Raw genomic sequence first — 21,876 nt, forward strand, 5'->3', positions numbered from 1 at the left:
TAGATGGGATAATAGCTTTCAAAAAATAAATTTATTGATTTAATTATTTTTTTGCAAGAAATAACACAATAATTTCACTTTATAGTTTAACAATTTTTTTTATCAATTTTTAAAATATTTTATTCTAAATAATCTTTTTACTTTAATATAATAATAAACTTAAATATCAAATAAAAATTAATAGATTCGAGTTTAAAAAAAAAAAAAAAATGGAGATGTATGGGCCTCTAACTAAACTAGATTATTTTATGGAGATGTAAACCAAAATTCGTGGAAAAAAAAAACTTAACAATTAAGTAGAAAAGAGCCCTAGTTAGCCCATTCTTCAACTCCGTCTTTCCATCGCTGCCGTCCTATCTCCCTCCTCTTCTTCGTCGGTATGTTATTTTCTTTGTTGTTTCTTTCTTTCCATGTTGTTTCAAATTATACCAATATTGCATTCAATAATGAAAAGACAAATTACCGGCGCTTACCAGTTGGAAACCTAAATTGCTCATGGCCTGGTGCCCATCTCTTTCTCAACCACCATGCATGGGTGCATTCTGGGAAGAGTTTTTTCCTTTCATTATTTGATCTTGATTTGATACTTCCTGGTTCCTATAAATCAATACGTATAAAACAAAATTATTTTCATTTATTAAGACTGATATTTTGCTATTTGCTACATGGCCTTATATTTTCATGTGCTTTGATTTGATATCGGTAAGAAATAAATTGTATGAAATATATCAGTTTGTGAATGCCAAAAAGAGTTGTTAGTGTTTCCTAGTTTTGGATCGGACCATATTACTTTCATTTGTTTCACGATGTCTTTTGTTGTCAATTGTGATGCACAGTAGAAGTAACATCCGCAAATTCTTTCTTTCTATTCACAAAATTAATTAATTTGCGCTCACTGATCGAGTTGTGTTACGTAGTTAGGGTTTATTCAACTTCTTCTACTATGGTTAGAAAGCGAAGTCGTCGATCCAATGCAGCAAATAACTCAGCGTTCCTCCCCATGGAACTCATCGGCGGAATCCTAGCTCAGCTTAGTGTAAAAGACATCGTGCGATTCAAATGTGTGAGCAAGTCATGGGAAACAATCACATCCGATCCAAACTTTGTCGATAAACATCTTAAGGTATTGTCATGTGTCCTTTATTTTGCTTTGTTGTGCTGTAATAAATTTTGCAATGGGTTTTTTGTCTTCTTTCGGTTGCTTTTATGATTGATTAATGTGTTGGTAATTGAGGTGTAGATGAAAATATTCATAAAGAGTGGGCGGAGACCGTTTACCCTATCGGTTAACTGTTTAGACACGATAATCGATGTGAAGAAGAAAATTTTTGAGGAGAAAAAAATACCGGTGCACCAGCAAGTATTGATGTTCAACAATGAGAATCTACGTGACAACATGACTCTTGCCAGTTACAATATCCAAGAAAATTCAACCCTCAGGGAGAAATCAACCCTCAACCTTAGGCGCCGCATGATGGCGGACTAGATGACCACTGCACAATCGCTGATTACTACATCTAAGAGCAAACAATTGTCGACCAAGTTGTCTGCCCTAACCGGCGACTTTTAAGTAGAGAAATTATACATTATTGATAAAATAAAGTGATCGACTTTTCCATTTATTGCTAAGGATTTAAAGTGGTGCATGCCTTGTGCTTTGTGTAGGGGTATATTTTGAAATTTAATCTAATTTTCTTTTCTTTTTTTAAAAGTTATTTCATGTATTTTTTGAAAAATGTTACCTAAAAATATTTAACCTATTCTACTTTTAATATATTATTTTACAACTGTACTGTTTAATCATTACTACTTTTAGGAGTCATGACTCTCAAATAAGTCATCAGTACTATTTTAGAACAATTAAATAAATGTTGCATTCTCTCTATTTAATTATCACACTTTTTTAAATTGTGTGAAATGTCCAAACAAACATCTAATATGGGATGGCGGGAGTGCAAAATGACCATTATCAATAACAATTTTATAAACTAGAACTTTGACCCATGCGGTGCATGGGTCTAATTAGGTGTAATATGTAACAATAAAAAATAAAATACAAAAATTCTAAGAGCATTTTCAATAAGAGTAGTATAGGGAATTTCATGGACTAATTATTCTATATTTGTTTTATGTGCTTATTTTATATTTTATATATTTTTTAAATAATTTTGGACCCCCATCGTTTTGTTTATTTATTAAAAAAAAATTGCTGATAACTAAAGGTCAAAAAATTGATGATAATTAAAGGTTAAAAAAAATTAAAGACATAATCAAGAACATAAACTTAAGTAGACATCCATAAATAAATAAAAATTGTGATTAATTTCGTTGTTCAAATTTATTAAAAACAGAGTTAACATATTAGGATTCCTAAATTCTTTCATAATTAAAGCACATGTTTTAACGGTTGAAAGGTTTTATTGTAAGTAAGGGATGCAGGTTCGATGACAAATTTGTATTTTTTTAATATAAAGCTGCAATAAAAAGAAAGAGAAAATGAGAGGGGAAAAAATTTGGTTTAGAGTTAGCTTATGTTAGCAAGCTTATAATATAAGAGATTATTGGTTTTTAATTGTTTAAATTGTGCAATGAAAATTGATGGTGCTTAATTGTCGTATGAAATATTTCCTATGAAAGTTGATGGAGCTTAACACTTTGTGGACATAATTTAAATCACAATTGGTCTGCTAATGCATATTGTATCAATTGATCATCGGTTAATATTAAATCTGCAATGTTAAAATTAAAATAATGAATGTGATTAGTGACATGACTATGGTTGTGTTTGGTTGTATTGCAAAAAAAAATTGATTTAGCATAATTAAGTTTGATAATAACTTTCCAAATTACACGTGATAATAACTTTCCAAATCTCACATGATAATTATTCTCTAAATTTATGATCCGGTAGAAAAAAAATCATTGATCAGGAAAAACATAAAAATATTTCGTGATGAATAATATAGTCAACAATAATTTTGATATGGTATACTTTTAAAATTGATTGTGGTTATCAATTATTGCACATAATTTTAATCACAATTGGTATAATTGTCATAGTGGTTGAAAATATTGCCTTGCACTAAAGGGTTGTGGGTTCGAATCCTAGTCAAGACAAAATTGTATTATTTTTTAATAAAAATTGCAAGATAAAATGGAGGAAAAACAGGGAAAACAAATTAGGATTTAAGGTTTGCTTGTGTATACAAGCTTATAATATAAAAGATATTGCACCGGTGTAATTTGATCCCTATATATATACTTTCCAAATCACACGTGATAATAACTTTGATATAGTCAACAATAATTTCGTGATGAATAATATAGTCAACAATAATTTTGATATGATATACTTTTAAAATTGATGGTGCTTATCAATTATTGCACATAATTTTAATCACAATTCGTATACTTGCCATAGTGGTTGGAAATATTGCCTTGCATTGAAGGGTTGCGGGTTTGAATCATAGCTAAGACAAAATTGTATTATTTTTTAATAAAAATTGCAAGATAAAATGGAGGGAAAACATGGAAAACAAATTAGGGTTTAGGGTTTGCTTGTGGATACAAGCTTATAATATAAAAGATGTTGGAAGGTGATCAATGTTATTTAGTAGTGTCTATGGCATCTTATATAGTATATAAACATGTATTGTTATGTTTAAATACGAAGAGTGAAATAGAATAATGAGATATAGTTTCAATATTTGGACTTTTAAAGAAGGATGGAATGACAATACCAAAATATGTTCATGGTTTTAAACATGTATTGTATGAATCTGATATCCATGTTATTGTTATTACTATTCTAAACTAAAAGCTTCAACTTTGTAAAATACCATTCTTAAAGCTTCAATTTTTAAGAATGAGTTGGATTGTTTATTGTTCTGTCCACGGGCGGAGCTACATGTGGGTTGGACAGGCCGCGGCCTGCCTAAGAAACAAAATTAACGAAAGCATCTCTATAGTTGTTCGCAAATCACTAATATAAAAAAATTTAAATTATAAATAATATAAAAAGATAATAATTATTATCGTATATAACATCCAAAAAATACATCATAATCAATTATTAAAAAGACAAACTAAAATAATACAAAAAAAAGACATTATAAGAATTTGAACAAAAGAACTTACACTCAAAATCATTACAAGCTACCACTAATCCATTGATAAACATTTAATATTTTATGAACATTAAACATATATATAACTAGCGCCTCAAAATTTTGAGACTTGATGTAGTCTCACACCCGACACATGTGTGTGGGCAGGCCCTATCGACAATACCGTAGTCACTCCAAATCACCGGTGTACCAAAGACCATACGACCCAAGCCATTGGACATGAAATAAGCAACTTAAAGCAAGTGATTTTCCATTTCATTAACCCCAACACATAGCGAACACGAAGCAGCCACGACATTTTGAAATCATGCTTCTAATTACTAAATTTTCTCCCATTGGTAACCCACCAAGTAGCGCTTTCCAAGAGAACACTAGACGGAGCCCCTCCCCCAAATTTTTGAAATAGCCCCCACTGATACCAATTCCAATGAAGATAATTTTTAATAAATACAAGTAGTTAGAGCTAACCGTGAACCCACCTCCATTAGCATATGACCACGAGTCGTCCTCCTTTTGTGATGGATAAACCTCCAATAACCTTCAATAAACTCCTATGAAGCTCTTCCTCCAAACTAAAGTAGTTCCTCCTCCATTGCCAACTATCATTTACCCATACACGGCCATTTTTTTAATGGTAAGTCCCGATCGAAGGGAAACTACAAATAGGCGCAGAAAAGGGTCACAAAAGGAGAAAATATCGTAGTATTCTCATTGATAGAGTCAACCACACGAAGTCCCAAAATAAAACAGCTAAGTTACAATGTATACCGATTTGCTACGACACCGTAAAAATCGGCTCCATCGCCAAAACATGCCATTCCTAGGTCCACTGTCTTCTCCCATAATAAATGGGCAATTTTTCTCAGTTCGTTCTTTCTTTAGGCAACAGGTTAATTGAAAGTGAACAGATTGCAGTCAAACTACTATGATTCATATCCAGTTTCGGATCTTATGAGTTGGAGGTGCTGAAAATTTGTAGCATTTTTCATTTGCTCATATATCAACTACTATTCTGTAAGCAGTATAACATGCTAGTTAATCTTTAAAATTGTAAGGTTGTATCATTAAGTCATTATATTATAAATATTCTAGAATGATCCATAGAAATGCAAAATGTTAATTAAGTTGGTTATTCTATCTGAATATATTATTGAATGCATCCGTAACATTATTCAGCTAATTTCAAATTCATACTAATATTCTTCTAGTACTTCATATATCATCAGAGAGATAAATTTGACTTAAAAATGGAATATCATACTTATTGCAAACTGGAATTTATTCACATAACATAAGATTCTGGAAATTACAAAACACATTACATGATTTCATTCTTTTTCTTTCATACTCACAGTACACAACAAAACACATATCCATTAGAATAAAGCAATTCTAACACAGAAATCAATTTAGTATCTAACCAGAGATATCAATTGTCTTGACTTCAGGCTTCTTAACTTCTTCTTTAGGAACAGTTACAGTCAGAACACCATTCTCAATATTCGCCTTAACTTGATCCATTTTAGCATTCTCTGGCAATCTGAATCTCCTCAAGAACTTTCCACTGCTACGCTCCACGCGATGCCATTGATCGTTCTTATCTTCTTTCTCAACGCTTCTTTCTCCGCTTATCTGAAGAACTTTATCATCTTCGATCTCAACCTTCACTTCCTCCTTCTTCAGTCCTGGAAGATCTGCCTTGAACACGTGCGCTTCTGGAGTCTCCTTCCAGTCCACACGTGTGCTCACGAATGCAGAATTTTCACGAGACAATTCAGGAAAGGAAGCAGTAAGTGAATTGGATAACGGAAAATCCTTGAATGGATCGAAAACGTCGAGGGAGAATGGATCGAAGACGTTGCTCCTTCTGCCACCGAAGAAACTTGGAATCAGCGACATCTTTTTCTTCTCTGAATTTGAAAGCTTTGAAGATTGTTATGAATGTTTTGATTTGAAATTCTTTGATGGTTCGCCAGAGGATAATTGATAGGCATTTATATGAATTACAGGAGGAAACGAGTCTTTGCTAGAAAATTCGAAAACCGTTTGGCCATTTCCGCGCCAATTGTGGTAAAAGAACGTTCTAGGTTTTTTCTATTTGGGGGTGATAACTGAAAAGAACGTTCTGGAGATCTCATGAAATCACCATGAGGCTGGGTTGGTCTTTGAAGCCCACATCATTTGAATTGGGCCAAAACTAAAGAATTCATACTAGGTACGTTTCTTACTTGAGAATTTCTTTTCCCACCTGTGTATGTGTTTCTCGCACATCCTATGTTTTTCATGTTTTATCCTTCCGCTACTGTAAAATCTTCGGCCCACAGTCCACAAGTGAGGAAACTCCATTTAAATCTACACAAAACATGTTTCCCACCCATCCATACACCATAACGTCCGCTGACCGAAGTGTCGATCTCGCTTCTTGTGAGTCTGTCAAGAAGTTCACTGATACCTCTTTCTTCATAAAAATTCCCGCATGCCTAAAAATAATATATAATATATGAATACAATTTCATATTCTTTTCTTTTTTTGAAATAACATAATAATAAACTTATATTGAGAAGTCAATTGTTTGTTTGACAAGAAATCAATTGTTAGAACTTAGAAGCCTGAAAATATAATGTACGTGTGGAAATATCTTTTTACCTTGCTTTAACAAATTGTCTTTTGGAGACAACGTGTTGAGGAGTTGAAACTTATGAAAAAAGAAAAAAGAAAAAAGGAAAAAGTAAAAAGAAAAAGGATTTACATAAAGATGGGTAGCTTGTTTGAAAAGAAAGATTTACATATAGATTTTACTTCGTCCCAAAGATGCAACATATGACTTTAATTAGAAAACCAGTCAAATAACATATTTAATTAGAGAAGATTAAGACAAAAGAGTGATTTCCCAAGAACTTTTATATTTGATGTTACAGGAAAAATAAAAAAGCATTGGACCTATACATATTAAAGGACTTAGGAATTATTTGTGGCACTAAACTAAGGTGAGTTTAAAACTTGAAGTTGCAACTTGCAAGAAGAAAATGCATTAGACAAGTAAATATAAAAGAGCCAAAAGATTATGTGTAACACTAATGTACAATCTCAATTCATTCCTAAGATAAAGCTTATAAAAGAAAGAAATACAGATTATAATTATAACATAAAATCAAACTAGAATGTATTTAGAAGTGCAGCTGATGGAGAAATGACTTCAAAGGCAGTACTTGATTGCGAGGAGGACCCTGTGACGGTACTATTGCTTGAAGTTGAAGTCTTAGTTGCAAAATCAGAAGGACTCTTAGATTTAGAAGACACAGAATAGAATGATGTATTATAGGTAGAAGCATTCATCTGTAATGGAAGATTAGGCAATGGAACATCAAAATTAAGCACTTGAACAACTTGCCTAATCATAGGTCTTTGAACATGATCAATATGAGTACACCAAAGTCCAACTATCATTAACCTCTCAATTTCCTTCTCATTGAATTCTCCATATAATCTTGAATCACTTCCTTTAAGAAGCTCACCTTTACCATAAAGTTCCAAAACCCAATCTACCAAGTAAATATTATCTTCAACGAGACTCGGTTCAATTGCTTTTCTACCACAAGCTATTTCCAATGCAACAACTCCAAAACTATATACATCAGCTTCTCTACTAGCTTTACCTCTAGTAGCAGCTTCAGGTGATAAATAACCATATGTACCTGCTAAAACAGTTGTTTTTGATTCGATCTCGTGGTTCATTAATCTAGCCAAACCAAAATCACCAAGCTTTGTATTGAAATTAGTATCCAACATAATATTGCTTGGTTTTATGTCTCTATGAAGGACGCATTGTTCGCACTCTTCATGAAGGTATAATAATGCTGAGGCTAAGCCTCTAGCTATATTATATCTCACTGTCCATGTTAGTAAACCTTTTCCTTTGAAAAGGTAAGAATCTAAGCTTCCATTTTGCACAAACTCATAAACTAAAAGCAGATCGTTTTGTCTGTGACACCATCCGAAAAGTTGAACTAAATTCTTATGCCTTAATTGACTAATCACTTTAACTTCAGATGCATACTCCTTAACTCCTTGATTTGATTCCTTAGAAACCTTCTTTATAGCAACATGAGTTTTCAAGTCTTTTATAAATCCCTTGTAGACTCCTCCGAAACCTCCTTCTCCGATTTTGTGTTCTTTTGCAAAGTTGTTAGTTGCTCTAGCAAGCTCTTCAAAGGTAAACTTCTTAGGTAGAGAGCTTCTTTCAAAATCATTATCCATTGCAAGATCAGAATGCAAAACATCGTTCGTATATTTATTCCTCAGTTTCCATTTCACAAAACAAACCAACCCAATAACACAAATCAAAACAACAGCACCACCAACACTTAGTCCTATAACTAGTCCTATTTTTGTTCCATCTTTTTCTGCTTCAAAATCTAAATTTGAGTTGAAGGACCATGAGTTAAGAGTATGATACTCCCCCCATAACAACCCTGTTGCTGAAGTGAATCCAAATTCAACCCAATCAGGTAGAACTTCTCTCAAATCGACAACACTCCACAAATTCTGTTGAATCATTTTGTTATCTGAATAACCTGTGAAGGTGACAGATAAGTTGTTTGAACTAGAATTATAACTCACTTCAGCATCATATCCTCTTTCATCCATGCTAGTGAACCATTGTGTAGTGTAAGAAGTGCTTATAGAATTAACATCAATCCCAACATGATCATATTTAGGATCAAAATCATTAACAAAAGTATCAAACTCCACAGCTACAAATGGATATTCTTTTCTGAAATTTGGATTATTCAATTTAACAGGGCTTACAAGACCAATACCACTTCCATCTCTTGGAACAGGTAGTGGAAAATTTGGATGTGCCAAATAGAATGTGATGCCATCTCCATGATTGGTTTTGTTAGGGGTGTTAATAGTAAATGAGAAACGAGTAGTGAAATCTGTGACTTGATTTGTGTTTATGTCCCAAAGATGAAACAGTTTTGAATATGTGACTCTACCTAGACTGTCTTTCTCGTATCTTGTGAGTTGGAGGACTTGGTTGTCTTGATAGACATCAGTACCTGAAAAATTTAAGGCTTTTGTTTTGTCACTACCAAGTTGATCATAGTTGAATGATAATGGAGCTCCATGAGATGTTACAAGAAGCAAGAGGGATAATGTTAAATGAAAGAAAGCAAGAAGATGGATTTTCTGAAAGTTGCAAGATGCTGCCATGGTTGCAAATTTGATGTTGTGTGGACATAGAATCATATACAAAATGGCATGAAGTGTGGTTGCATGTAGAGGTGATCGCGGTGCGGTTTGGTTCGGTTTTGAGCATAAAAGTCATCCTAACCGCGAGATAAAAATGCATGCGGTTCGGTTTGGTTCGGTTGATTTTTAAAAAGTCATCCAAACCAAACCAAACCAAACCAATGCAGTTTGGATCGGTTCGGTTGGTGCGGTTTAAAACATAACGATTGTACTGAACAATTTTAAGCATAAAAAAAAAAATAAAATTGAAGTTCCAAAATAACATTGTAGTACCAACAAAAATTATTTATCCAAAATAACATTATAGTAACTTACAATTTTAAATATATAAAAAAATTGAATTTTCAAAATAACATCACGGTACCGATAAAATTTGTTTATATAAAATAACATTACAACACCAAAATTTTACAACACCAAAATAAAATTTTAGTACAAAAAATAAAAACAACTTGAAGTTCGATTAATTTGGTCGACTGACTTGGTAATTGGGCATGTATATTGAAATATAAATATATTTTCTTTTACGATATTGGAATATAAATATATAATAGTAACTTAATGCGGTTTTTGCGGTTATCCGCGGTTTTTGCGGTTTGCGGTTTTGCGGTTTGCGGTTCAGTAAGAAAGCCATCCAAATATATCCAAACCAAATGCGGTTTTTACGGTTTTCGGTTTGGTTTGGTTCGATTTGCGGTTTTACTTTTAGATTGGTTCGGATACGATCACCCCTAGTTGTATGTTAGGTAGTAATAGTAGTAATCATAATTAACGAAGGTTCATTGTTTGTGTTGGATTGTTGAATGAGTCAATGGGTATAGTAACTCTTAATTAGTCTTGGTCAATCCGTGTTTATGAATCCTATGTTGCAAATAATCCATCCATATACGTGTAAAAATGACCTCCGTTTCCAAAATTCTTTTGCTTTATTTTGTACATCATCATACATTACAAGGTCAAGGTCAATGAATAAGTATTATAATGTTTTATAATGATGTTCTTTATATGGAAATTTGTTACCAATTTCCATGTGAAAGTTGATGAAACTAATTTGGAGTCCCCCAGATCACAAGTCATGAATCTAGTGTGAGGGTTTATATAGCATTGGACAATCCTCCTCTTTGAACTATAGTTTTGAGGTAGAGTCCGGTTCAATTCGTATCAATTGAACGAGAAGAATGAACCCTATAAAAGAAAGGGAAAGAATGAACTGCCGGACGCCGATTGTCTAGGGGTAGGATTTGTCACCGATTTCGATGTGTAAGTTGGGCTTCATGAACCCAATTTGGAGTCCTTTTGAGGTGGAGATAGATTCAATCCATATCAAAATTTATAGTAATATTTATGAAATAGTTAAACGAGAAAGGGTCTAAAGAGTTGGAGCTTGCTATGCTATGAACAACAATTAACAATGATATTTGAATAAACAAATGAAAAATGTCTAACATAAAAAAATGTGATTAACAAGGATACATCAAGACAAGTTCTAAATACATTCAAAAGAAATAAAAATGGATTAAAATCAAATTAATTTCTTCTAGAATACAGAAGAGACATAGAAGGAGAAACATCATCAGAAGTTGTAGTAGTAGTAGTAGTAAACCCAGATGAGTTTGTGTTTGAACTAAAGCTTATTATATTCTGGCTTTGACTTTTCTCTGAACCACTTATGCTAAATGGAGCAGTGAATGAATTCAAAGGGCCCTCAAGATATGTTGGTACAGGCATACCTGATGGAAGATTAGGCAGTGGAGCTTCAAAATTATGCACTTGAATAGCTTGTCTTATTGAAGGCCTATTCTTAGGATCAGGATGAGCACACCAAATACCAACAATCATCAAACACTTGATTTGTTCCTCTTCAAAATCTCCCCTTAATTTTGGATCCACTGCTTCAAGAATTTTCCCTCTTCCATATAGCCCCCAAACCCAATCTACAATGTTTATTTCATTTTAGATATTAAATTAAATGTTGCCAGTTCAGTGTCACATCAATCCCCCTTAAACAAATTGTGTCATAATAACATTTCTGTTGGTAATCTGTCCTATTAATATAATGAAATCTTGATCATCAAATTGAAATAGTGAATCACTAAGATTGAAACTGATAATTGCTTCAAAAAGTATCACTGTGGATAACTTCAGAGTCCTCAACATTCAAATGTCATGGCTTAGCACAGCTCTGTTTGAAAGGATAAAGTTTGTGTATTACATATACACATATTACACTTGATTCAGTAGGTTACTTTCCTGACTGAAATTGTTTATAAGATTGAAGAAACTCCATCATGCTAGTTTATATATGTATCCACTACATGAACATTTGATGCCTCATTGCTACACTATCTAAGTACTGTTAAACTGATATGGTACTGGTTTCATATTATTTCTGTAAAAATATATGCGTGCTTTTACAAGAGGGAATAGGTTACATATATATACAAGTAAAACCCTATTTCTAATTATAGTAAAAACAGGGAAATTAATAATTAATAACTATAACCCCTAATTTTGCTCTTGAGATTTTGTGAACAGCTCACGCCAACACTCCCCCTCAAGTTGGTGCATAGATATCTCGAATGCCCAACTTGTCAAGTGCTTTGTAGAAGTCTCTACTGCATACAGATTTTGTTAGTATATCTGCCAATTGATCTTCAGATTTAACAAATGGAAACTGAATTATCTTGGTCTCCAAATTTTGCTTGATAAAGTGTCGATCTACTTCCACATGTTTTGTTCGATCATGTTGAACCGGATTATGAGCAATTTCAATTGCAGACTTGTTGTCACAAAAGAGGTTCATCGCACAATTTGGAGCAAAGCCAATTTCAGTTAACAATCTTTTAAGCCAGAGAAGCTCACAAAGACCCTTAGCCATCCCTCGAAACTCTGCTTCAGCACTTGATAATGCTACAACCTTTTGTTTCTTACTTTTCCATGTAACTAAATTCCCTCCAACGAAGGTAAAGTAGCCTGAGCTGGATTTCCTGTTGGTGATATCTCCTGCCCAGTCGGCGTCTGTATATCCTTCAACCTGTACATGATTATTCTTTGTGAACATCAAGCCTTTTCCAGGCGAGGACTTCAAGTACCGCATGATTCGAATTACTGCATCCATGTGATCTTTACTCGGGTTGTGCATAAATTGGCTCACTACACTTACCGCATATGCTATATCGGGTCGTGTATGAGATAAGTAAATGAGTTTGCCAACTAATCGCTGATATCTTCCTTTGTCTGTTGACACTTGGTCTGGATATTCTCCAAGTTGGTGATTCTGGACAATTGGAGTATCAACCGGTTTACAGTCTAGTAGCCTAACCTCTGATAATAAATCCAGGATATACTTTCGTTGAGATAAAAATATGCCCTTCTTCGACCTAGCAACCTCAATACCTAGAAAATATTTGAGACCACCAAGATTTTTCATCTCAAATTCTGTTGCTAGTTGTTTTTGAAGTTTTGCTATTTCCTCTGAGTCATCTCCTGTAATGATCATATCGTCTACATACACAATCAAAGCTGTGATCTTACCTTGGCGATGTTTCAAGAACAAAGTATGATCTGCATTGCTTTGTTGGAAGCCATATTTTTTCATTGCCAAGGTTAATCTCCCAAACCACGCTCGAGGAGATTGCTTCAAACCATACAAGCTGCGTTGCAACTTACACACCACCTTAGTCTCAGAATTTGTCATGTATCCTGGAGGGATATCCATATATATTTCTTCTTCCAAGTGTCCATGTAGAAAGGCGTTTTTTACATCTAATTGATGCAATGGCCAATCAAGGTTTACTGCAAGGGATAAAAGAACTCTGACAGTGCTCAACTTGGCCACAGGTAAAAAAGTTTCTTGATAGTCTATGCCATATGTTTGTGTGAAGCCTTTAGCTACCAATCTTGCTTTGTACCTTTCAATAGATCCATCAGCTTTGTATTTGATAGAGAAGACCCACTTACACCCTATTGGTTTCTTTCCTTTTGGTAAGGTGACAAGAGTCCATGTTGCATTCTTGTTTAATGCCTCCATTTCTTCATTCATAGCTTGAACCCATCTAGGGTCTTCAATGGCCTCTTCAACCTTGCTAGGTACACTGTGTGAAGATAGCTCATTTGCAAACTTCTTGAGCGGTTCAGACAACTTCTCCATAGAGACATAATTAGCAATTGGATACCTCGATCTATGATCCTCCTCTTCAGGGGAGTATCGCTTCGGTGGTTTTCCCCGATTATGCCTGTGAGGTAGTTCATATCTAACAGGAATATCAACATTATTATTGTTAGGAGAGATAGGAGAACTTACCTCAATGATATTCTCAGGAGATGGATTATCGGGTACGGGAGAGAGAGGGGATTCTGATACTTCAACTTCAGGAGGACATACTTCGACTTCAGTTCCCATAGGATCTGTTTGAGTTTGACAAGAATTATCAAAAATTTCAGTTGATGGTGTATCAATATCCTTAAACCAGTCAAATGTCAACCAATTCGAACCTTCTTCTGGTGTCTCCCCCTGAAGGGAAGAATTGGATGATGCAGAGAAGTAGAAAAGGTCGAATTCCAAGAAAGTGACGTCCATAGTCACATATATGCGTCGAGTAATAGGGTTATAGCAACGATACCCTTTCTGGTGTACACCATATCCCAAAAAAAGACAGCGAATGGCACAAGGATCAAGCTTTGTACGCTGGTTTTTATGTAAGTGAACAAACGCAACACAACCAAAGACTCGAGGTGGCAACATTTGTATTGTGGGCAGCGTTACAAATGTAGACAAGGTCTGCAGCGGAGTTTTAAATTCAAGAACTTTCGATGGCATCTGATTAATGAGATATACTGCTGTAGTGACAACATCAGTCCAATGGTGGTGAGGCACATGTGCTCCAAGTAAGAGAGCACGAGCAGTTTCAAGGATGTGGCGATTTTTTCGTTCTGCAATACCATTTTGCTGTGGAGTTTGAGGACATGTTGTTTCATGAATAAGTCCGTGTTTTTTGAAATACTCATTGAATTGGTGATTAACAAACTCCCCACCATTATCAGACCGAAGTATCCTAATCTTCTTTGAATATTGAGTTTGAATCATTTTATGGAATTGTTGAAATATGTGCAACACTTCATTTTTTTGTTTCAACAAATAAATCCAAGTCATTCGAGTGCAATCATCAACAAATATCACAAACCACCGATAACCAGAGATAGAAGATTTGGGGGATGGACCCCATACATCAGAATGGATCAAAGCAAAAGGAACATTACTTTTATTCATACTTAATGGAAAATTGACTCGATGACTCTTAGCTAAAATACAAGCTTCACATTTGAAGTTCAACATTGATGTATCTGAAAATAAATTTGGAAACACATGTTTCAAGTAACTAAATGAAGGATGGCCTAATCGACAGTGCCAAAGTAAAATTTGTTCCACTTTGTTGTTTCTTGGACCATGCATTTGGTGCGCTCGGCCTACACTGAAATCCTCCATATAGTACAGCCCCCCTCTCTTAGTACCACGCCCAATGATCTCCTTCGTGAGAATATCCTGAAGGAAACAGAAAGATGGATAAATCAGCACAACACAATTCAAGTCTTTTGTAATTTGACTCACAGACAACAACTTATGAGATAGTGAGGGAACAAGCAGTGTATTAGAAAGCAAAAGAGCTGGTGATAACATCACAGTTCCAGCCCCTGTTACCGACGATAAACCACCATTTGCGTTGGCAATACTTGAGCGTCGCGGGGTTGACCGTTCAGAAAAATCAGCAACGTCAAACGTCATATGATCGGTAGCTCCAGAGTCAAGTATCCATGCATTACAATCATCATCATGATTAGAGCAAATTAGAACATTACCTTCAGTGGTGTGGGAATTTGATGGCGGAATGAGGGAAAGATGTGGTTCGGTGGTAGCTACTGCAGCTTTTCCCGCATTTCTATCAGTTGTATCACGACGTTTTCGAGCCTGAAAATCTGCCCACCAATCTGGATAGCCGTTAAGCTTAAAACAGTCTTCACGAATATGTTTGGTACTTCCACAATGAGAACACTTAGTGCCATAAGATGCTTCCTTATGCTTGGAGTGAGAAGTTGTCTTGCTGCTATGTAACTTGAGACCCTTAGATGCGAGAACCGCTCCAGATAATTCATTTGAGTTGTCTGTCACCTTGTCTGTCATCACTGCCTGGCGAAGAGCTTCCCTCCTAACATGTGCATATGCTTGCTCCACCGTTGGGAATAGTTTCATTTGTAAAACATCGCTTCTGATATTATACAAGCGATCATCAAGTCCATCCAAAAATACATACACCCGTTCTTCTTGGAGAAGGGTATTGTAGTGTTGGATATCAATTGAGCATGTCATCGGATTTGGATGACGAAAATCGATCTCACGCCAAAGTCCTTGGAGATCATTATAATATTTTTCAAGAGAACCACCGGCTTGTGTAAGACGTGTCACCCGTCGCCGAAGGTCATACACCTGAGAGGTGTCGCTGCCATCAAAGTATGTTGTTGCAATTGCTTCCCACACCATCTTGGCAGTGGAGAATCGAATAAAGTTGCTGATTAGAGAGGAGTCCAAGGAGTTGATAATCCATCCCTTAACAGTCGCGTTGTCAGTCCGCCAACGCCGAAAGGTAGGGTCTGTTTGAGGGGGTTGCGGGAGTTCGCCATTGATATATCCCAGTTTGTCTTTGCCCGAGATATACATCTCGACCACCTGGGACCAAAGGGGATAGTTGTTGCCATCTAACTTGATGCCGATCGGTGCCACGGCATGGTCAGAACTAATTTGTGACGGGGCTGAAGCACGGTTCAGAACTTCCGTCATTTTCATCGTCAACTCAGCAAGAATAGAAGATGAGGTAGCGTCATCGGCAGTTGATTCTGTGTCGCCCATGGAGGAAGAATGAAGGATACGTTAGCACAGGTCAGGTTTAAGACCTGGCGGCTGATACCATGTTAAACTGATATGGTACTGGTTTCATATTATTTCTGTAAAAATATATGCGTGCTTTTACAAGAGGGAATAGGTTACATATATATACAAGTAAAACCCTATTTCTAATTATAGTAAAAACAGGGAAATTAATAATTAATAACTATAACCCCTAATTTTGCTCTTGAGATTTTGTGAACAGCTCCCGCCAACAAGTACTGTGTTGCTTTTTAGTAAGTTTAATATAATTTAATTTTGAACCAAAAATATTAGCCCCACTGATAATTTATGTCTGGAGCCGCCTCGATGGGAACATAATTCTTCCAACATTATTCACATCATATATACTACTACTTTTTTTCCCCCCTTTCCGTGGTTTTATGAAAGAGTTGGAGCTTGTTATGCTAGGAAAGGAAGAACAAATAAATAAAATGGTATTAACCGTCCGATTTTTAAGGGGAGATACTCTGATAATAATCAGAAGTTCATCTGATAGGTAATCAAATTGAAATAACGATGTGTGTGTGTGTTTTTTTTTTTAATTGAGCGATACAATACGGAAACTTAGTGTGTATTGGATATCACAGTGAGTGTATAACGCAGTAAATATGCAAGAATTACGGTGACCACTATTATTTTTGTATAAACTAAATTTCTTGTGTTTTTGCATAAATTACAGAGTATACCTTCTACATTCTACAAAATTACCATGAATCACCGTGATTCGAAAATACATACAGTAAAATACTAAACATGAACTTATCTAAAAATTTAAAAAGAAGTGATGACTACTTTTGTCAAAGGGCTTGTAACCTGTAGTGTAACTAGAAATCTTTTGGATTTCGTTATGTACGGATGTACCCTTGTGACAATTTCTAGGAAGGCCAAATTATTGAGTATCTCAACAGTGCTCAAAAGGAATATCTAATTTAATTTAGCATCTTAACTTTTTTTTGGACTTTCTCCGTCATTGCTTCGTTGTTGCAAAGGTAGAGGGAAGAACAAAGTGGTGCAGAAGCCATCACCGTTTCTGATGAGTCAAACTCAATTATGTCCTTTGTTTTGTTAGACAAAGCCTTGTTTTGTTATAGAACATAGTATTTTAATATTCCAAGCAACTAAATGAACCTGGCTTTATTAACCCAACTTGCAGACTATACAATCTTGCACATGTTTTTTTTTTTGTGTTTATAAATAAATTCTGGTAAATAATTGTTTCACTCAAAGATAAACACATTATTGGCACCGCTGTGAATATAACTCAGTTAATAGAGATATTGCAATCACTAAGTGTAGATTTTGTAAAATTATATTAGTCACCGTGATTTTGTCAAACTCTCTAGCCGCGTCCATAATATGGAACAAGCAATTTGTAGTTTTTGACTTTTTGTAAAACCATGGTGGCTGCCTCGTCGTGATTTTGGCAAACTTACTGCGATACAAAAGAGCACTATGTCATGCAAGTTGTTTAGCAACACGTCATTGAGCTAACTAGCTTATAAAATATACAATAAGACTCATTTTCGAAAAGACAAGGAAATGAAGAATAGTTGGTAAACAAAGGCTGCTTAGGAAGCTCATAAAGTAGCTTGACTCTTGCAGTATCAAGTAAACTAATCCCAGCAAACTAGTTCCCAATAATGGTCTTTGCAGCACCGAAATCAATGCATGTTGAATTCCACAATTATTTCTTGATATCTATTTTCTTACTCTTGAACTTGATTATTCCAAATGTATCCTCATTGACCTTTAACTTCACTAGTTTTGATCCTAATGATAAAAACATAATCTATGAAGGATCAGCAAAACCGTCATCATCGGCTATCGATCTTACTATGAACTTTGGAAGCATTGGTAGAGCCACATATTACCAACATATCCATTTGTGGGATAAAACTACAAAAAATCTCACAGATTTCACATCCCATTTCACTTTTACCATAAATTCAAAGAATAGAAGACATTATGGAGATGGTATGGCATTCTTTCTTGCCCCTTCTGGTTCAAAGATGCCTAATGCTACAAAAGGTCGTTCTATGGGTCTAACACTTGATGACCGAGCAATGAACTCAACTCAAACTAATCCATTTGTTGCTGTTGAGTTTGATATCTATAAGAATTCTTTTGATCCACCGCTTGAACATGCCGGAATCGACATCAACTCAATGATATCTATTGCTAATGTGACATGGATGGCTGATATCAAACAAGGTAAACTCAATGAGGCTTGGGTAAGTTACAATGCTAGTTCATTAAATCTAAGTGTTGTATTCACTGGTTTTAACAATGTAACTTCTACCACTGTGAATCAATATCTATCTTCCATTGTTGATCTCAGACTTTATCTGCCAGAATTTGTTACTATTGGCTTCTCAGCTGCCACAGGAAATGCAACTGCTATTCATACTCTCAATTCTTGGGATTTTAGCTCAAATTTGGAAGCAGAAGAAGATAACAACAAAACAAACATAGAAAATACCAACATAGCTCCTACTCCTAGTTCTAAGAAGAAAAAGTCCAAGGCAGGACTAGCAGTAGGATTGGGAATTGGTGGATTTGTTTTCATTGCGGTGTTTGGTTTTATTTCATTTTACTTGTGGAAGAAGTTAAAGAAAGGAAAAGAAGAGGAAGATGGTGATTTTGAAGAGTACATGGGTGAGGATTTTGGAAGAGGAGGACCTAAGAAGTATACATATGCAGAATTAGCACATGCAGCTAATAATTTCAAAGATGAACATAAGCTAGGACAAGGAGGATTTGGAGGTGTTTATAGAGGTTTTCTTAAAGACACAAAATCTTATGTTGCTATTAAGAGGGTGTTAGAAGATTCTCGTCAAGGGATAAAAGAATTTGCATCAGAAGTAACAATTATTAGCAAATTAAGGCATAGAAATCTAGTGCAACTATTAGGTTGGTGTCATGAAAGAAAAAAGCTCTTGCTTGTATATGAGTACATGCCAAATGGTAGTTTAGACATTCATCTTTTCAAGGAACAAAGTTTGTTGAAATGGGCTATTAGATATACAATTGCTAGAGGCTTGGCTTCTGCATTGTTATATTTGCATGAAGAATGGGAACAATGTGTTATACATAGAGACATAAAAGCAAGCAACATAATGTTGGATTCAGAGTTCAATGTAAAACTTGGAGATTTTGGTTTAGCAAGGTTTGTGGATCATGCAAAAGGTGCACAAACTACAGCTATAGCAGGGACTTTAGGATACATGGCTCCTGAATGTGCTACCATAGGAAGGTCTAGTAAAGAAACAGATGTGTATAGTTTTGGAATTGTTGCTTTAGAGATAGCTTGTGGAAGAAAACCTATCATTAAGGCTCAAGAAAATGAAATAAATATTGTGGAGTGGGTTTGGGGGCTATATGGAAGTGGGAGAATTCTTGAAGCAGTAGATCCAAGACTAGGTGAAGATTTTGATGAGGAACAAATTAAGTGCTTAATGATTGTTGGTCTTTGGTGTACTCATCCTGATCCTAATAATAGGCCTTCAATAAGACAAGCTACTCAAGTGATTAATTTTGAAGCTACATTGCCTAATCTTCCATCAAGTATGCCTGTGCCAACATATCTTGAGGGTCCTTTGAAGTCATTCACTACTCCATTCAGCATAAATGGTTCAGAGAAAAGTCAAAACACAAACTCAAATGGTGTCACTGCTTCTGATGATGGTTCTCCTTCTGAATCACTTGTGTGTTCTAGTTCTAGATGAAAATAATTGTCTTAATTCATGTTTCTTTCTTTTGAATGTATTTAAAACTAGGCTTAAATGCAGTTTTGGTCCCCCAAGTTTCACAATTGCTTGATTTTGGCCCCCCACGTTTCAATTGCTTGATTTTAATCCCTAAGTTTCACAATTGCTCGATTTTAGCCCTCCAAGTTTCAATTGCTCGATTTTGGTCCTCCAAGTTTACCCCCTTTTGCATTTACTAGCCCCTGTTGAACTTTTTGATTAAAAATTGGTTATGTGACATTTTTAAATTAAATAAGTATTTAAAAATATATAAATAAATTACAAATTGTTTTTTAAAAACTAAATTATAAAATATTTTTTTTTTATTATATGTAGTTTATAAAATAATTTTGTTATATAAAAAAGTAAAAAAAAATTATGAACTATTTTTTAAAAACTTTGTAAACTTTTTTTTAAATAAAAAAGAAATATTAAACCTTTTATTAAAAAAAACAATTTTTAATACATTTTTATAAAAGCAAATATTATTATTTTTTAATTTTTTTAATTAAAAAACATATTTTAATTTTTTTTTTAAATGTCACATAAGCAATTTTTAGTCAAAAAACTCAACGGGGGACTAGCAAATGTAAAAGGGGGTAAACTTGGGGGGCCAAAATCGAGCAATTGAAACTTGGAGGGCTAAAATCAAGCAATTGTGAAACGTAGGGGGTTAAAATCAAGCAATTGAAATGTGGGGGACCAAAATCAAGCAATTGTGAAACTTAAGGGACCAAAACTGCATTTAAGCCTTAAAACTACTATGTATCCTGTGATTAATTCATGTTGTGAATTTGTCAATAAAATCACACTAAAGTGACTCTTTGATTATAGTGGAATGCCACTCCCTCAGAGTAGGTCATTGTTGGACCGAACTAGGTAAACAAACATTGTGTTCTTTCTTCTCTTTTATCTTGTTTATTGGTTATTATTATTGCTTATTCCTCTTGATATTGGTTGTCGTTCTATTGCTCCACACATCAAGTTTTCATTGGTGTGATTTTAGACGAATTCACAACAATTGGTGTCCACTGTGGGGCAATCGGAACAATTTGAAGTGAACACCATGGGTTTCAAGTGAAATATCGAGGGACTTTCCAAAAACAATTTAGAATTATTTGTTGAGTATGCCTTAAAATCTCAGTTACGGAAATAAAAAAATCATGTTTTGTTGAGTATGATCTAAAAATCATGTTTTTTGGAAGCAAGTTGCAACTCTTTCTTAGAACCATTGATTAAAAAAACCATATTGATTAAAATATATTTTTCAGCTGTGTAAAATTTCACCCAAAAATAGTGTATATTTTTGTTCTTGTATGAACAATAAGTGGAAGATGAACATCAGCACAAGAGTTTTGTGGCACCTATATTTTTCAGGCGTTTTCTATTTTATTATTTCGTCATTTAGTTATTTAACTAGCGGATGTTATAAAAATGAGAAATTTGATAAATAAATATAAAAAGCTTCTAACATAAAATTTTCAAGATTTTAAACATTCGCTAATTTGTTGTAAAAATGAGAAACTTGAAGAAAAAACACTCTGTAACATGAAATTTTTAAGATTTTACACGTACTTTTTTTTTAACTAAGATTTTACATGTTACTTTTGGTAGCAGGTGTTATAAAAATGAGAAATTTGAAAAAACAATTACCCCTAACATAATATTTTCAGGATTTTACACGTCATCTACTTAAATAATAAAAGAGATATTTTGATAATTTTAGGCATCGGGCAAGAAAACTCATAGAGGCGAAAAGAAGGAAAATTTCTCATCCCACTACCCACTTTCTCACCCACCCTATGG

General features: G+C 34.5%; 3 protein-coding genes across 3 annotated transcripts; 1 reads left to right on the forward strand and 2 right to left on the reverse strand.

Moving 5' to 3' along the window:
• Positions 1–5,388: 5,388 nt before the first annotated feature.
• On the reverse strand, positions 5,389–6,118 carry LOC123912806 (18.2 kDa class I heat shock protein-like). Its single transcript, XM_045963383.1, has one exon. It carries the CDS (start codon positions 6,024–6,026, stop codon positions 5,544–5,546), a length of 483 nt encoding a protein of 160 aa, XP_045819339.1. The 5' UTR covers positions 6,027–6,118; the 3' UTR covers positions 5,389–5,543.
• On the reverse strand, positions 5,389–9,638 carry LOC123912804 (L-type lectin-domain containing receptor kinase IX.1-like). The gene has a single exon (XM_045963381.1). It carries the CDS (start codon positions 9,379–9,381, stop codon positions 7,285–7,287), a length of 2,097 nt encoding a protein of 698 aa, XP_045819337.1. The 5' UTR covers positions 9,382–9,638; the 3' UTR covers positions 5,389–7,284.
• Positions 9,639–17,879: 8,241 nt separating this feature from the next.
• Positions 17,880–20,093, forward strand: LOC123912808 (L-type lectin-domain containing receptor kinase IX.1-like). The gene is made up of 2 exons (XM_045963386.1): positions 17,880–18,535; positions 18,677–20,093. Exons 1-2 carry the CDS (start codon positions 17,965–17,967, stop codon positions 20,047–20,049), a joined length of 1,944 nt encoding a protein of 647 aa, XP_045819342.1. The 5' UTR covers positions 17,880–17,964; the 3' UTR covers positions 20,050–20,093.
• The last annotated feature ends 1,783 nt before the right edge of the window (positions 20,094–21,876 follow it).

This window comes from Trifolium pratense, linkage group LG3 (genome assembly GCF_020283565.1).
Source record: "Trifolium pratense cultivar HEN17-A07 linkage group LG3, ARS_RC_1.1, whole genome shotgun sequence".
Lineage (NCBI taxonomy): Eukaryota > Viridiplantae > Streptophyta > Magnoliopsida > Fabales > Fabaceae > Trifolium > Trifolium pratense.

What these genes read in the sequence shown, in the direction of transcription:
- LOC123912808 (XM_045963386.1), top strand. Translation starts at nt 17,965, where the DNA reads ATGGTCTTTGCAGCACCGAAATCAATGCATGTTGAATTCCACAATTAT. An exon ending in GATGGCTGATATCAAACAAG is followed by an intron (nt 18,536 to 18,676) that starts GTAAACTCAATG and finishes TTTATCTGCCAG; the next exon opens with AATTTGTTACTATTGGCTTC.
- LOC123912806 (XM_045963383.1), bottom strand. Translation starts at nt 6,026, where the DNA reads ATGTCGCTGATTCCAAGTTTCTTCGGTGGCAGAAGGAGCAACGTCTTC.
- LOC123912804 (XM_045963381.1), bottom strand. Translation starts at nt 9,381, where the DNA reads ATGATTCTATGTCCACACAACATCAAATTTGCAACCATGGCAGCATCT.